The sequence below is a fragment of the Erythrolamprus reginae genome, chromosome 3 (assembly GCF_031021105.1).
Source record: "Erythrolamprus reginae isolate rEryReg1 chromosome 3, rEryReg1.hap1, whole genome shotgun sequence".
NCBI lineage: Eukaryota > Metazoa > Chordata > Lepidosauria > Squamata > Dipsadidae > Erythrolamprus > Erythrolamprus reginae.
The window spans coordinates 171,191,928-171,204,642 of NC_091952.1; the positions used below are offsets into that span (position 1 = coordinate 171,191,928).

Sequence of the window (12,715 nt, forward strand, 5' to 3'; positions counted from 1 at the left end):
CTCCCAGAGACCTATTAGATCGTACAGAATCGGCCTCCTCCAGGTTCCGTCGACTAAACAATGTAGGTTGGCGGGACAGCGGGGGAGGGCCTTTTCTGTTGCTGCTCCAGCTCTATGGAACCGGCTCCCTACCGATGTTTGCACTGCTCCCACTTTACTGGCTTTTCGAAAAGCTGTTAAACCTGGCTTTGCCAACAGGCCTGAATTTTAACACTTGATGTGCCCAAATATATTTGCTGGTATGGATGTCTAGTTTAATGAAAGGAAGGACTAGGGGAGTCATCATACCAGTGTTCCAATATCTCAGGGGCTGCCACAAAGAACAAGGAGTCAGGCTATTCTCCAAAACACCTGAGGGTAGAACAAGAGGCAATGGGTGGAAACTAATCAAGGAGAGAAGCAACTTAGAACTCAGGACAAATTTCCTGACAGTTAAAATAATTAATCAGTGGAACAACTTGACTCCAGAAGTTGTGAATGCTTTAACACTGGAAGTTTTAAAGAAGATGTTGGATAACCATTTGTTTGAAGTTCAACATTTCCTTGGACAGTCTGAAATTGAATTTCCTGAGTTGATTCAGGAATAACATTCTTTTTTGTGCCTTTCTAATGATGGTTCTAATGACATTTCAAATCCTTCAGGAGATTGTAGAACCCCAAACCTTGAGGACCTCTACTGATGATGATAATATCAGGGACAAATTCTATCACCACTGTATATAGAAAAAAATACTTTATTTGGCCAAGTGTGGCCAAGGAACACATAAGGAATTTGTTCCCAGTACAGAAACACTTGCAAAACAGCAGAGTAATAATAATGATAATAATAATGATACCAATAAGAGAGGTGGTAAAAAAGATGAGAAGGATGATGATGATGATGATGATGATGATAATAATAATAATAATAATAATAATAATAATAATAATAATACAGCCATACAATATGGGTATTTTCTAAATAATATGAATTTAAGATGCATACATTTAATGGTGAGGCTGTAGCAGATGTCAAACCGTACTCTCCATTGAATCAAGAAATGTTCCTGAAGTTATCTTCCTCTAGGAAGAGCAACTGTTGAGCCTTGTTGCATTCTATATGTTTATTTATTTAGGCATTCAGTGCCTTGGTTGTCTCTAAACTTGAGCCATGAATTTGGCTACTTAGCTTTCTGAATGTGATCCCAAATAATTGAATAACCTGGTGAGAATGAACGCATATTATGTTACTTGAATGTCACTCTGTTTTCAGTTCTATAACACTAAAACCATTAGGAAAAACTCAGTTGCCTGTGGCCAAAGGAAAATCTAATTTTTGTTCATGCCAAACCTCTCTTTGCAAAAACCACCAAGTCTGGATTCGAAGAGAGGCAATATCAATTTTTCCTTTTTGTTGATACTTACTTCATTGGCTAAAGTAGTTTTTAATTACCAATTTGCTTAATAGAATATCAATTTGCTACATTACCTAGTTCTGTATTTTTATCAGATGTTGGAATATTTAGTTTTATGAGTGTAACTTAAATAAAAATCTGATTAATTCTGTATTTTATCTGCTTTGGGGATTCAGCCCAAACCAGATAAAATTTACTTTGGAATATTTCTATGACATAAATGTTCATGATATATTTCTCTTTAAATATTTATAAATTTGGGGTTGTTAGAAAGCTGATGTTACAAATAAAACCCCCTAATGTTTAACTAAACTTGTAAGTAACATTTGAAAGTTTGAGTCCATCATTAATCTAGGAAGCAGTACCAATGAAAACAGCATTTGAATAATTCACCTGTTTACCTACAATTGGTTTTTTATCACCCTATACAGTATTAGTTAATTGCTTTAATTTTATTTCTGGATAGTCCACAAATTTGCCTGGTATTAATCAGTGAGACATTGACTTGTTGAAGAATAAACTAAGAAGTTCAACTACACAGAAAAGTATTAAAGCGATGTTTTCTGAAATACCCCGATATCAGCACACAATGGACTGCAAATTACAGTCCCTGACTTCCTGAAACCAGCCAGAGTGCTTTCATTTCCTTTCTGAAAGCTCACTAATGAATCCTTTATCTCAAATTTCTGTATTCTGCCAAACAGAAAGGCCACCACAAGGGAAATACTGCCCTGGTGGAGTGTTTCCAGCCTCAAATACCACATGATTATAGTTTGATGTATCCACAGAGCCTAACCTGCTATAAAACACCAGCACCCAGATGTGTATTTTTATGCTCTGGTGTATTTTTAACACTGATCCCAGAGCATTTCTTTCACCATTTCTCATAAATGTGCCTTTTTTTTTTCTTCTCACAGCCTGAGAATATCTTGTGTGTGAATCGAGAGGTATATCAAATAAAGATTATTGACTTTGGGCTGGCAAGAAGGTATGTTCTTTTAATCCAACAGTCAGCAGTTCTCATTTTTCTCAACTAATGACATTTCAGTTCAATGTCATGTTTTGGGGATAAACAAGATTAAATAAGAAGTGAACTGTCATTAGTCTATTAGAAGAGGGTTGACCTTGGATAACATTGCTCTAGATTGGATACTGTAGGACTTGGGACCCAAAATTTTCATAGGAAGGTTCTGTGTGCTATTATTTCTTCTGTCATTTTAAAAATCAACTCAAATAATTAGCCAGTGAATTATGTTCTTCTTGGAGTGGGAAAGGGGCTAGAACAATAAACAGTGACGGATTTTCTAATGAGGCCAAAATCATGGGTAAAAGTCATGAAAGTGACCCTTTCATTCTGAAAGCCTTCAGCACTTGCAAGTGGCACTTATTTAACAGTATAAGTTAGATCTTAAGCCCTTCTTAAGAGGCCATTCTTAGACCCAAATAGTATTTGAGAACGTTCATCCTGTCTTCAACCTTCTCCCTTAGGGAAGGTTGTTGAGAATGTGTTTGGCTCTCAGTTACAAAGAACCCAAGACAAAGCACATTTTCTGGACTTTTTCAACCTGGGTTCAGGGCAAGGCACAGCACTGAACCAACATTGGTCACATTAGAAAGTGTCCAGAGATACTTTACGAGAAGAGCCCTCCACTCCTCTACTTGCAGCAGAATACCCTACGCAACCATACTTGAAATCCTAGGCTTAGAAAGCTTAGAACTACATCGCCTTAAACATGACCTAAGCATAGCCCATAAAATCATCTGCTACAATGTCCTTCCTGTTGATGACTGTTTTAGCTTCAACCACAACAATACACAAGCACACAACAGATACAAACTCAAAGTAAACCGCTCTAAATTCAACTGTAGGAAATACGACTTTAGCAACCGAGTAGTTAATGCATGAACTACTCCCTGACTCTGTAGTATCATCACCTAACCCTCAAAACTTTACTCCTACACTGTCCACTGTTGAGCTTACCTGATTCCTAAGAGGTCAGTAAGGGGCGTGCATAAGTGCACAGGTATGCCTACCATCCCTGCCCTAATGTTTCTCTATTATTAAGTATCAAAATCATGCATATAAATTTTGTTATCTCTTTGTATATTACCAATGCGCAATTGACAAAAATAAATAAAATTTATTCATGACTTCTGGAGAGAAGGGAATCAAAATTATGCTACCATTCTGATTCTCCTGGATTTCTCAGCAGTCTTTGGTACTATCAACCATGGTGTCCTTCCCTCTAACTTCTCCCATCAATTAAAAAAAAAACCTGATAAATAACCTGATCAGATTCTCCTTCTTAGATACTTAAAATCCTAAAGAAATTTTCTCTACCTTGCTATTTCCTGATGGTGACTATTTGGAAAATTAGAATTGCTAGCTAGAAAAATTGTTGAATTATTATTATGTGATATAAAGCCATATTTGCTGTTTATTTTTTTTCCTGTTTTTTTTTCTTAGATACAAACAAAGGGAAAAACTTAAGGTCAACTTTGGTACCCCAGAATTTCTTGCTCCTGAAGTTGTGAACTATGATTTTGTTTCTTTTCCTACTGATATGTGGAGTATTGGTGTCATTGCCTACATGTTGTAAGTTGAACTAAAGTCGAAATATTATGGTTGTGGGTGCTTCCAGATGAAATGTTTATTGTGCAGTCACATAACTTTATTGGGTCATAGAATTTTATTGGAAGGGGCTAGGATCTGTTGTTAATGAACCACCCCCAATTTGAAACCCTTCTGTTGGAGCCCCAAGCTGACTGACAGAACCAGGACATTAAGCTATTATAGAAGATAAGGAGGGCTAGATCTGACTTCACTCCAGCAGGAGGGAATAAGATGTTCCAAGTGGATCACATTTTCTGAGAACATCTTCTATTATTTCACATATTAGAGAACCTGTTTTGTAGGGGAAAAAATGATGACATAATACTTTGTGATTGATAACATAAACTTCCCATCTGGAATATCTTTAAGTTTCTTTTTGTGTTGAATTCATGCAGTTTAAAAAAAAACACATTGTGGACATCTTGGACTAACTCAGATATCACGAAATTGTTTATAAAGATTTTAGCTTATGAAGCTTGATTATGAAGAGAAGATGAGAGAGAAAAAACATCATTGGCTGATGCTGAAGCCAGGAAATCACAGAATTAGTTCTATGTTGGTGATGTTACTGTGACAGCTGAAAATATAATGAAAAACCTCTATTAATGAAAAACAAGGAGCAGAGTAAAAAAAGTGACTAAAATTAAATAGAAAGAAGAACAAATTAATGACAACAGATACAGCTGTTGGGCATTGAAGTTAAAATGAAGATACCGTGATAATGTCTTTTGGGATCTATGATCAACTGTAAAATAAATCAACTATCGAGAAATACACTGCAAACTAGAATAGGAATGAAGACCTTGGAAAACAAATTCAAACACCATGATGTGTCGATGCCTATAAATATCATAATCATGCAAGCTATTGTTAGCATAGCGTTTTGCAGAACCAGCCAGCCATAGACCAAGATTGAAGTCTTGAATAAATACAATGTAGCTGGAGTTCAATAAAATATTGGAAAATATTTTACTTCTTCATAGCAAAAACTATTCTATTTACACTATAACTATCTTACTAGTACAATAAGCCACCCACAATTCACAACAAGTCACCTACCACAAACCACCCACAACAAGCCACAAGCCACATGCCACACCTATGCAAAGGTGCATTACATTTTATACATTTATCTACCAATCACGTTACAGCACTCTGTAGATTCATGGTGACTCAGCATTTTTTACTTGTTATAATCATTATATTAATTACAATCTTTCTTCCTACATTGGGATATTACATCAGGTCAGTACTGATCCTGACAGCTATCACATTCCCTATGAAACTTTATAGAAGCAAAAGTTTTAAAGTAGAAGCAGTACAGAATTGATTTTGAATGTTGATGTTGGAGAAGACTCCTAATAATGCTATGGGTAGTCAACAAAACCCTGTCATGTTGAGAAAGTATGTTGCAGACCACGTCAATTAAAGAATCCTAGCTGGCAGGTGTTGTACATACTCCTGATCAGTGGGAGGAGGATGAAGATATTGAGGACTCAGATTCAGATAGTGGTTATGAATTAGTGGGGGGGCCTGGGGTTACAGGTAGTAGAACAGGTGGGAGGCCAGCCACAGGATGGGGCTATGAGTTCAGGATCTAGCGAGGGAGAATCAGACGCTCACTGGGTTAACCCTAAATTCAGAAGGGTCCAAAAACGTAAAAAACAGAGGTCTGGAAGAAGATATTAAGGAGAAGAATGGGTTAAATACTGTAGTGATGTATTTGGCACGTCAGGGGGTCAGTGGAGAAGGGTGGAGTTTCAATGTTGCCGAAGGGAAAATGGATGTGGTTTTTGCCGCGTTAAAGTAAGTAAAAGGATTCTGTGTTGTTAACCGTCAGTTCTGTTGTTGTTTTTTAAAATCATGCTGTTAGGAAAATAAATCTTGTTAAGTGGAGCAGGAGAAGGAATGTGAGAAATGCAGCTAAGAGAGATAAGGACCGAGTGCCTGTATGGAATGTGTTGAATTACAGGAGAGCAGAGAAATAAATGGAGTTTCTTTATTCATGAAATGATGCATTTAAGAGGAGTTATTTGTAATTGCTAAATTTCTACTAGAAACCAGAACATCAGGGTCCAGGAAGATAACCTTCTCTGCTGTTGTCCCCTCTTTGTGGAATAGCCACACTCCCACAGAGGTAAGGCAAGCCACCCTCATTTGGGAATCTAAAAAGGCCTGCAGCTTTAGGGCTGGTTGGTACTCTGAGAGAACTCTTTTCACCTTTTCACTACTTTTTAAAATAGCGTTGAATCAACCTTGCCTCCTTTTAGATAGAAACATAGAAACATAGAAGTCTGACGGCAGAAAAAGACCTCATGGTCCATCTAGTCTGCCCTTATACTATTTTCTGTATTTTATCTTAGGGTGGATACATGTTTATCCCAGGCATGTTTAAATTCAGTTACTGTGGATTTATCCACCACGTCTGCTGGAAGTTTGTTCCAAGGATCTACTACTCTTTCAGTAAAATAATATTTTCTCATGTTGCTTTTGATCTTTCCCCCAACTAACTTCAGATTGTGTCCCTTTGTTCTTGTGTTCACTTTCCTATTAAAAGCACTTCCCTCCTGGACCTTATTTAACCCTTTAGCATATTTAAATGTTTCGATCATGTCCCCCCTTTTCCTTCTGTCCTCCAGACTATACAGATTGAGTTCATTAAGTCTTTCCTGATATGTTTTATGCTTAAGACCTTCCACCATTCTTGTAGCCCGTCTTTGGACCCATTCAATTCTGTCAATATCTTTTTGTAGGTGAGGTCTCCAGAACTGAACACAGTATTCCAAATGTGGTCTCACCAGAGCTCTATATAGCGGGATCATAACCTCCCTCTTCCTGCTTGTTATACCTCTAGCTAGATTCTATTCCTCTTTTAAAAAATAATTAATATATACTGTTTTTATATTTTAAAATGTTTATTGAACACTGTCCAGAGTCCCTCTCTGAGGGAGGTGCATGGTTCAGAAATGTTACGTTATGCTTAATGAATATGGGCTTTCCTTTCCCTTCCTATAGGATTAGTGGATTATCTCCTTTTCTGGGTGATGATGACAATGAGACTTTGAACAACATCCTGGCTTGCAGGTGGGACTTTGAAGTTGAAGAATTTACCAATGTGTCTGAAGAAGCCAAAGATTTCATCTCTAAGCTTCTTATCAAAGAAAAATGGTAATTGCACACCTGTAATATTTGTTTTTAATGTATAATATTATTTTTAATATGTAGTGTTTGTTTTTAATATGTAATATTATTTTTAATATGCAATATTTGTTTTTAATATGTTGTCTGCTCAGTTCCATTAGAAATACAGAAAAATGATAATGTGTTACAGAATTACATTAAGACTACTAAAACAAATAAGAAAGAAAACAAATTCATGATATGCCAAAAATGGAAACTATTTGAATTTTAGTAAAAGGTTATTTAGGATAAGGCAGATATTACTAGTTAGATACTAGTTACATAATATGACTAAGTTGTTTTATTTTATTAATAAACCTGAACCATGCTACTAATGAGGATGATTGAATTGGCCCGAAGAGGAAGAATAGGAACACCATAAAAGCGACCAAGTTCTAAGAAAAAGAAATTCCAGAAATCACTAATTAGGATTAGGTAGTCCTTAACGTACAGCCATTTGGCTAGTGTCCATTTGAAGTTATAATGGTGCTGAAAAATGTGACTTACAACTGATTCTCTTATATGGTGAGTTTTCACCCAGAATGAAATTGTTCAGCTTGCTACTGAAGAACTTGAATAATGAACCTATACTTTTGCCCTAAGTGTCAAACGTAAGAACATCCTTTGCTTTTTTTTTTCATATTCAAAGCTCAAGCTAAAGCTGTCTGTTGCTGTTACCTCTATTATTTTAAAACACGAACACACAAGCAAATATCAGATTTAAGTATTTAAAATTTCCTGTATACATATTGTATCACATGACAGCCTTGTTGTTTTTTCTATTTAGCTGGAGAATAAGTGCAGGTGCAGCTTTAAAACATCCTTGGTTGTCCAACCAAACACTCCATTGCAAACTGAAAGCTAAGGTTTGTAGATCTGATCAAAATTGTTATTTGCTTTTATCTCTTTGAATGAAGAATTAGGCTGATCACTATACATTAGTCTCCTATTCGTTTCTACTATTTGATGACCAGATTATTGCAGTGGGATCAATGGGGATGTGTGGGAGACACTACGGAGGATATTCACTGTCAGGTCCCCACTAAAATAGGGTTATTATCTTTGTTATTATAATTCACTATTATCCCGTAAATTATGATTGTGAGCAACTTCTTGCGAAATATATTCATACAGTATTTGCAGGTACATGCGAGTGTGTAACTTGAAATATGAATGTAGCCCTGGTCGTATGGTTAGATAATTTGGTTAATTATCTTGCCTGTAACAGAATAACAGAGTTGGAAGGGACCTTGAGGGTCTTCTAGTCCAACCCCCTGCACAAGCAGGAAACCCTGTACCAGTGATGGCAAACCTTTTATTCCTCGAGTGCACGCATGCTATCGCACATGTGTGAGTGCCCACTCCCATAATTCAATGCCTGGAGCGGGTGAAATCATCTTCCCCTCCCCCCAGAGGCCCTTTGAAGGCTGGAAACAGCCTGTTTTCCAACTTCTGGTGGGCCCAGTAGGCTCGTGTTTCACCCTCCCCAGGCTCCAAAGCAGAGGTCTTCAAACTTGGCAACTTTAAGATTTGTGGACTTCAACTCCCAGAATTCTCCAGGCAGCTATGCTGACTAGAGAATTCTGGGAGTTGAAGTCCACAAGACTTAAAGTTGCCAGGTTTGGGGACCCCTGCTCCAAAGGCTTCCCTGGAGGGTAAAAATGCCCTCTCCATCCCCCCAGAGGCACTCTGGAAGCCAAAAATGCCCTCCCAGAGCCTCTATGCAAACCAAAAACCAGCTGGCTGGCATGCATATGCACATTGGAGCTGATCTAGGTCAATGGCTCACATGTCAGCAGAAATGGATCCGTGTACCACCTGTGGCACCCATGCCATAGGTTCGCCATCACTGCCCTATACCATTTCAGGCTTCTTATATACTTCTTGATCTTGCCTGTACTTCTCTAGAAAGGCCATTTGGGTGCTAATTCTTTGTCAAGCTGGTCAATTCTTTTTTCTTAAAGAGGAAGGACTGAGGTAATTGTGCATTTGTAAAATTTCGCATCCTTCTGATCTATCTAGCTCTTCAAGATATTATCTGTGTTGTGAGCATAGTTCCCTCCAACCTGAGCAGTGAGCAATCGCTCACTTAAAAATCATCATCAACTCAAGAGTTTTCCAAACCTGCCCAGAAGCCGAGAGGGAAAGAGTGAGAGGGAAGGAGAGAGAGAGGAAGAGAGAGAAACAGATAGAAAAAAGAGAGCAAGGAAAAGAGAAAGAAAAAGAATGGGAGTAAGGAAGAGAGAAAGAAAATCAAAATCTAGTTTGAAACTAGCTCAACTATTTAAGTGGCATTTTGATATTGATAGAGTTGCCCTATTATGAGCTCACTGTTATAGACACACAGTACAGCATTTTATTTTGAAATTCTCTGAGGCAAAACAGGGTGGTTTATTTGTTTGTTTGTTTGTTTGTTTGTTTATTTATTATTTCTGTGCCGCCCAGTCCCAAAGGGACTGCCGCTCAGACAGTATACTTTTCCGCCCACCCCCCCAAAAAAATTAGAGGGAACACAGTAGTGAGTAGACAAAAAGATATCAATTTCTCACTATATAAATATAGTCAGTGCCTCAACAAATACATCAACTCTTGATATATGATTTGCATTTTCTCAGCTTAGCCAAATCAATAAGAACACACTGATAATTTCTGTTTGAAATTGTCTTATGACAGGTCTTATGATTTATTGTATTTTATCTTTCTTGCTTTTGTAGAAGAAGAAGAAAAGTTCTTCTCCATCCTAAGCACCTGTGGTTCCATAACATCACTCAGAACTGAAAGGTTGGTATTAAGTTTATATGTGTCTATGTCCGTATTACTGGCAAGTGCCCATTTTGCGGCCACCATGTGGAGGTCATCTCAGATACTCCCACATCCAGTTTTTGCAGCATGGTAAATCTGAGCAATTTCTTCCTGCCATCGCAGTGGCCAAAAGAAACATTTGAACTATGTAATGAACAGTTGCAAACTGAATCCACTAACTGCAATTATCTAGTGTCATTTTCCCACGCTCCCGTGCACTGGTTTTCCGTAAATACCAGAAGGTCCCGGCATGGGATCAAGCCTTCTCTTAACATTGCTAAATGATTAGTGATGCTAAAGTTAGGGTTCTGCATATGAATATGATTGTTTGGAAGCAAGACCTATGAAATGCAAGGAGGTTTAGTTACAAGAAAAGGCACACATTTGATTTTGAACAGAGTCACATACTGCAAAAGCATAGGGGGCGAAATTTGTACCAAATATTGCCAACAGTTGAATTAAATAATATATAATCATATTTACAACTCTGTGGGACTTTTATATACATTGTTGTTGTTTTTTTGCATGGGTTTTTTGTGGGTTGTGGGCTGGACTGGAGACTGAAAACCTACACTGTAATTTCAGGAAATCCTGCTTAGCAATTTGAGATCTCAGTCGATAAGGCCCACCTATTTTCAGGAATACTATGGAAATCCTAAGGTCTCAAATTTTACTGTTCAAGAAAAGTTTAATTCTTGGGAATATCTATAATGTGGCCACGATCACATTCTCCTTTTGTGTTATCTTGCAACACTGCATATTAAGCCACTTTTGTCTGGCTGAATAGTGTCTATAACTAGTATACAGTGGTCCCTTGACTTTCACGGGTCTGACTTTCACGAAAAGGCTATACCACGGGTTTTCAAAAAATATTAATAAAAAATACTCCTCGATTTTTTTGAACATTTAAATGTTTTCCCGCAGCCGCCCGATGTACAATACTGTGCATTTTAACTCTCCTCCTCCTTCTCCTACCCCACCCCAGCCGTCCTGCTTTTTAAAATAAAAGCTCCACTTCTGCCCCAGCCTCCCCTTTAATTCTCAGAGTGTTGGCATGCTCCACTTGAAGCCGGAGCAATGGGGCGGCAAGCTGGGTGCTTTGCTGCGCTCGCTGCCGGCGTCTCCCATGATGGTGGCCTCAGTTCGGGAATTCTGCAGCTGACGGCTCTCTGCCACCCACCACCCCCACCTCTTCTTCCCCCACCCACCTAAGCTGTCTCCCTTAGCGTCCGACCTCCTAAGCTGTCTCCCTTAGCGCCCCACCCACCTAAGCTGTCTCCCTTAGCGTCCGACCTCCCACCTGACCGGCCTGGAATGCCGCCTTCGAGTCCTGGCCTGGATCCCTCTTGCCTTGAGCTTCCCCTGCCCTGACCCTGAGCACCGGTACTGCCGCTGCTGCCATGGGAGATGCCAGCAGCTAGTGCAGCAAAGCCCCCAGCTTGCCGCCCCATTGTGCCTGCGGGTTCTGAGGGTAAGTAAAACCAGGAATGGAGGAGGGAGGGGGAGGAAAGAAGGAAGGAAGGAAGGAAGGAAGGAAGGAAGGAAGGAAGGAAGGGAGCATCTCTAGTTTGCAGAAATTTGACCTTCACGGGTAGTCTTGGAACGTATCCCCCGCAAAAGTCAAGGGACCACTGTATTGTTGTTTTTTACGTTGAAACAGTAAAGTTATCTAGTGTTTGTAGTGTAAGCTTTAAAAATAGCCTCGTCTCTATAGATGTGATTGTGATGGGACCAGAGGTGGGCTGCACTTTCACTGGTTGTGAGTCTACGGAGACGGGCAGCATACAAATCTTATTATTAATAATAATAATAATAATAATAATAATAATGATGATGATGATGTGTACACACACCCTTGGTTTGCTCCGGTGCACCCCTTTGTGAGAGAAACGTAGCTTCAAATAGCTGGGCCAGCCAAGGAGCCAGGAAGTAAGTTATAAATGGATAGCATAGAACAAGGATGAGCAGGCGGGCCCAACAGCAATCCGAGCTAATGATTCACTTGAATCCTTGCAACCATGCAGCAATCTACCACTGGTGAGACCTCCCTCACAAAGACTATCCCCAGACTCATAGCTATAAAGCCAATCGGTTCATGTTTTTAAAAAATGAGCTTAAATTTGAATGATTTCCCTATAAGAACTTTTTTCCCCAAGAAACCTTGGGATCCATAGCTCCCAGAATTCCCATTCAGTGTAGTTGATGGACCACTGGCTGGAAATTCAGGGAACTGCAGTTCCAGAACAGCAGAGAGGGCAAAATGTCTATTTTTTAAAAAAAACCAAATGTTTGATAAATTAATATTTGGACCGGGAATCACTGCTCACAGTCACTCATGCCCTCATCACCTCGAGGTTCGACTACTGTAACGCTCTCTACATGAGGCTACCTTTGAAAAGTGTTCGGAAACTTCAGATCGTGCAGAATGCAGCTGCGAGAGCAATCATGGGCTTTCCCAAATATGCCCATGTTACACCAACACTCCTCAGTCTGCATTGGTTGCCGATCAATTTCCGGTCACAATTCAAGTGTTGGTTATGACCTATAAAGCCCTTCATGGCATCGGACCAGAATATCTCCGAGACAGCCTTCTGCTGCACGAATCCCAGCAACCGATTAGGTCCCACAGAGTGGGTCTTCTCCGGGTCCCGTCAACTAAACAATGCTGGTTGGCGGGCCCCAGGGGAAGAGCCTTCTCTGTGGCGGCCCCAACTCAATGGAACCA

The 12,715-nt window shown here is 39.2% G+C and overlaps 1 protein-coding gene across 1 annotated transcript in view; it reads left to right on the forward strand.

Annotated features, from left to right (window-relative positions):
• MYLK4 (myosin light chain kinase family member 4) overlaps window positions 1-12,715 on the forward strand; it is a 114,687-nt gene that overhangs the window by 93,799 nt on the left and 8,173 nt on the right. The window contains exons 10-14 of the mRNA XM_070747159.1: window positions 2,312-2,382; window positions 3,862-3,990; window positions 7,024-7,176; window positions 7,976-8,054; window positions 9,903-9,969. Coding sequence (XP_070603260.1) covers window positions 2,312-2,382; window positions 3,862-3,990; window positions 7,024-7,176; window positions 7,976-8,054; window positions 9,903-9,932 — 462 coding nt within the window. The 3' untranslated portion in view covers window positions 9,933-9,969. The remainder of the gene's footprint in view (window positions 1-2,311; window positions 2,383-3,861; window positions 3,991-7,023; window positions 7,177-7,975; window positions 8,055-9,902; window positions 9,970-12,715) is intronic.